Here is a 4,719-nt window from a genome sequence, read left to right as displayed (position 1 = left end):
CTAGGCAATTCCTACTGAGCACATTAAACAAGACGAACGAACTGAGCTTTGTCTACCAGTCTTGCTGATGGAATTTTTCAACTGGTTGAACGAGTACTTCGAAACAGAAGAAACATGTCTTTTACAGAAAGTCTTTTCAATGCATCTAGCTTGAAGAAAAAAAAAAAGCTGAAGAAAAGAGCAACCTGAAATTTCCAGGTAGGCGATCAAGGCACCCTTTAAAAGGTGAAGTGCTGTTATTTCTAAGAATATGCACAAATATAGAAACAGTTATCAGGTTACTGATGACATCAACTTTCAGTCTGAAAGTTCTCTACTTCACATTTATTTTTAATAACAAAGTATGTGTTCTCATGATAGGTTAACTACCATTACACAGGACAAATCAACTCACAGGATTTTTACCTTGCCCTGTTAGTAGTGTGATAGTAAGAAATCATAGTGCACCAACATGTTTAGGGTTTTTTTATTACTGTGCGGAAGCACATGGACTGGACTTAGAAGTGTGGGGAAATTATTCAGGACTGCTCTCTGTGTGGTATAGGAAAATTTCTAGAACACGTTAAATATTATGGTAACAGATACACTGCAAGTAGCAAAGCCAGAGTCATTTCTGTAAGGTAGTTAATGCATAAATGACTTTATAATCACCCTAATCCTGACGCAAGATCAAATAGTTGATATTGAAAAAGTGATTAATTGTACATATTTATCTTGACTCTGAAAGAGTAATCCTAAAGAGTAAGTGAAAGTCAAAAAAGTATAAAATGTACCTGCATAGTGGGTCAGAAAGATCATAGTTTAGGTCAAGCCCAGAAGGAAAATGCATTTATCCTGTTGCGGTCAACACCAAAAACTTGAAATTCTATGAATTGTGGGACAGTAAATTAGATTTAATATTTGAAAATTCTTTCATATTCGAGATATTAATGGACCTATAAATGATGTCTTATAATTATGTATTAATTGATTTTAAATTCATCGTAATGCATTTCAAGGTTAAACAAAAAAGTTATGTTCTTTGTATCATAACAAAAATATTTATATAGGAATTATACCTCAGTGACTGCTTTGCTGATTTTGACCATTTCAGACAAGCATTTTTTCCCCTCTTTCAGATATGGCCAATGCTACACAGTAATCTAGTGTCTGATTTTTGAATGAGTAACAACACAATGCCTTTTAACTCCCTAAATATAGTTAACATTACATTAGCTATATATATGCTCAGTACTTGCATATAGAAAGTTCAGCTCCATACTTCCAGATACCACACATTAAAAAGATACAAAGGACAAATACAATACTAATAGATAACTAGCAATATTCAAACTTACCAGGCATTTAATGAAATATGATTTAAGAAAGGATAAGTAGTACGAGGATTTTGGCAGACAACATGAAAAGCAGCACGAATAATGAGGAAGAATGACCAAAGCAGTGATACACAGTTTGATGTAAATAAACTTTCTCCATATTTAACCATGACCACCTTCTATGGTATTGTAAGGATTATCGCAAAAAAAGACTATAGTTTGAGATTTATAAGCCGCTCATAAGCAGATATGCCACTTTACGATAGACTTCCTGTAGAGTATCAAGAGAAATCAAATGCCTATATAACCCTTTGTTCAAGATATGTCTAGATGAGACTGTTACAAACATCACCAGAATTCCTAAACTGGAAGCTTACTGACTCCTACGCACTTTTTGGCACAGTGAAACTTTCCACCCCGAGACTCTTGTTCACACAGACCCCAAAGCTCTTTTGGGGAAACTCTCAAGTCTTTGAACCAGCCTCCAAAAGAAAATGTACAACATACCAACTAATTTCAGAGCCTTGTCTTTAAATACATAGCATTTTTAGCTTTACTGCTTTTATTTTTTTCTCCTTTTAATAATCCAAAATGTCCTTTTAAGAAAGCTCCAGACCCCACCAAAAAGCCAACTGTCAATGCACAAATTTTCTTCATGGAAGAGAGGAGATAAAGGACTACACTCAGGTATATGCCAATTAGAATTCCCAATACTTATGGCCCATTAAACAGCAGGTAAAGAGTTACAAGCACATTTATGTTACAGAAGAAAGCCTATCTGTAGACAGGAAATTACAACAAAATAAGAGAGTATAATTGAAGGAGAATTACAACTTCTGAAAAGTTAAACTAAGTAGTTTAGATATCTGAATTAGCGACATAAAAACATCAAAAAGGCCCTAGCAGTTTGCACAGTAAGACTGTTTCTCTTTAAGTTATTTTGGTTGATCAGTGAAGCATCAGGTCAACTTATTAATAACATCAAGCAATATGAATATATTACTCACTTTGCTAAACACAAAATAAAAAATTGATTTCTTGCTTTTACCATAAATCAAGAAACATACAAAAGTTTTTTTTTATTACCAATATACTGAGTAAAATAATACTTTCGTATTTTAGTAGCTAATCTTGGATGGGGAGTTTGTCTTACCAGCCCCGCACAGCTGTAGTTAAACCCCAGTTCCCGGGAAATAGTCCAATTGGCATGTTCTTCGATCACCGACATATCTGGAAACTTTACAGGATTGCTAAACCAATCAAATTCCAGCTCTAAACATGGAGTTTCCTATAAAAAGGGAATTTAAATTACTTTTTCTGTTGAATGATACTAATTATAATAGAGCATATTTTGAAAATGTACTCGTGAGGAGGAAACTGGCATGCAAACACTTACCTTGTTTGGATTTGATCCGGTAACACCAATGGGATTCAACAAATCCTCCAGCCCATGAGGTACTGCCCAAAGATTCAAAGCCATTTTCCCAGATACGAGAGTGTCTGTGTAATCGAACAAGTTTATATTTCCCCAAGCCAATGGGCAGTGCTCCTTAAAGAGATTAAAAGATGACTTTTTCAGTGCCATCTATTAATTATTGCAGAGTGAGTCAGGAGAAATAACATCTTCACCCCAGAGCAAGCTGTTACATTCCCAGATTGGATGAAAGCAGGCTGTGGGAGCTGTACCATACTTTTTCTATGAATGACTGTCATGGCAGTCATTTTGCAGAATGATATCAAAACACTTGCAAACACACGGTAACATCTTCCCCACATCAGTATAACTCAAGATAATGCAGAGTGAGTTTTTTTGACAGATAGAAACATTTTACCAAGACCTATAGCAACAGGATAAAGGGCAACCATTTTGAACTGGAAGAGAATAGGTTTAGATTTTTTTCTTAAATTTATTTTATTTTTTACGATAAGGGTGGTGAGGCACTGGAACAAGTTGCCCAGAGAAGTTGTGAATGCTCCATCATTGGAAACATTTAAGGTCAAGTTGAGTGGAGCTTTGAGAAACTTGGTCTAGCGAAAGGTGTCCCGCAGGGGAGTTGGACTGGACAATCTTTAAAGGTCCCTCCCAACCCAAGCCATTCTATGATTCTGTAATATTTGTAAAACTGGATGTAGACAAAAAACCTATAGAGTACATGTGACACACACTCAAACCCCAGATTTAATGATGCCAGTGGCTAGAATCAGATGCCATATGTAGATTCTTAAAAATTACTATTTGGGATCTGGCATCAAATGCTAAAGCAGCACAAATAACTCCAAATTCAAGTATAACTATTGCCCTTTTTAAATAAATAGGTAAGTAACTTATTGGTTTAGAAACTTGTGTTTAAAGGCACTTGTACCTCAGAAGACTAACACTGATCTTTGTGCCTGACAACAGTACAGACATGATTTACAGCATTGAACAGATAAGCTTTTTACCATGTTGTTTAATTTGTGCCCACAAAAAAGTGGTAGTCTGAATTCGATACAAGAAAAGAAAAACCCCTATTTTAACGAGATTCAAATCAAACATTTGACTGATTGCCAGCACAGCATTTACCAAGCATCTTCCCAAACTTCACTTATGCAGCTTCTGTTTGTTAGTGCATTAAAGCCCTGAGGTTTTTTTACCTCTTTAGCACCCTTCCGGCCTTTAACAGAACAGATAGAGAGGCAGAGCCGAGCAGCACGTGGAAGATCAGGAATGTACATGTCATACAGCAGCCATTCATTCCATCTAAGATTTAAAAAGTAGAATAAAACTAGGTTAAAGGAGAGCATGGAGATAACTGCATTCAACCAACAGTTATACTAAAAAGTATGTTATATTCCTACCTAAACTATGTATGTGCAGAAAGAGTACACTTTCTTACTGAAGAAGGGTCCTCCTACACACGTTTGACCACATCTGCTCCTTTTGGAAATCGAAACTTCCTTGCTTAACATTCTAGCACCATCACTGTTTAAAAAGTCATGCTAGGTTCAATTCTGCAAACTTAGTAATAGGTTTCTTCACTTTCCCTCTTGCAAACCTACTGACTGCAATTGTCAGTGTGGGTATAACCTAAAGATACTAGATTTGCATATGTGCTACATTAATGTAAGGTTTAGCTTGTGAAATATTTTTCACTTCAGGGAAAAAAAAAAACCAAGTGCGAAAAAATGTGGCATAGCTTTCAGAACTCAACTAAATTTGAACTGCTAGAAAATAAAAAGATAACTGCAAGATGGGAATATAACACAGAAATGTAATACAGAAATCCAAAGTAGTATTCCTAACTCAGATATTACTCTATTTACTATAGTAGTAAGAGCACAAATTTGTTCTACAGGAATGTACATATTGTTTTCACTTTCCCTCTCAGTTGGTAGAACTGTGCTTTTGAAGACAAACTTCAAA

General features: G+C 35.5%; 1 protein-coding gene across 1 annotated transcript in view; it reads right to left on the bottom strand.

The window, feature by feature from the left end:
* PIK3CA (phosphatidylinositol-4,5-bisphosphate 3-kinase, catalytic subunit alpha) overlaps positions 1-4,719 on the bottom strand; it is a gene marked incomplete at its 3' end in the record, with an annotated part of 17,464 nt that overhangs the window by 5,788 nt on the left and 6,957 nt on the right. Inside the window, exons 6-8 of the mRNA XM_010182570.1 lie at positions 3,951-4,056; positions 2,713-2,865; positions 2,470-2,604 (exon numbers count right to left, since the gene is read on the bottom strand). Coding sequence (XP_010180872.1) covers positions 2,470-2,604; positions 2,713-2,865; positions 3,951-4,056 — 394 coding nt within the window. The remainder of the gene's footprint in view (positions 1-2,469; positions 2,605-2,712; positions 2,866-3,950; positions 4,057-4,719) is intronic.

This window comes from Mesitornis unicolor, unplaced genomic scaffold (genome assembly GCF_000695765.1).
Source record: "Mesitornis unicolor isolate BGI_N332 unplaced genomic scaffold, ASM69576v1 scaffold41624, whole genome shotgun sequence".
NCBI classification, from domain to species: Eukaryota; Metazoa; Chordata; class Aves; order Mesitornithiformes; family Mesitornithidae; genus Mesitornis; species Mesitornis unicolor.
This window is presented reverse-complemented; position numbering and strand designations above follow the sequence as displayed.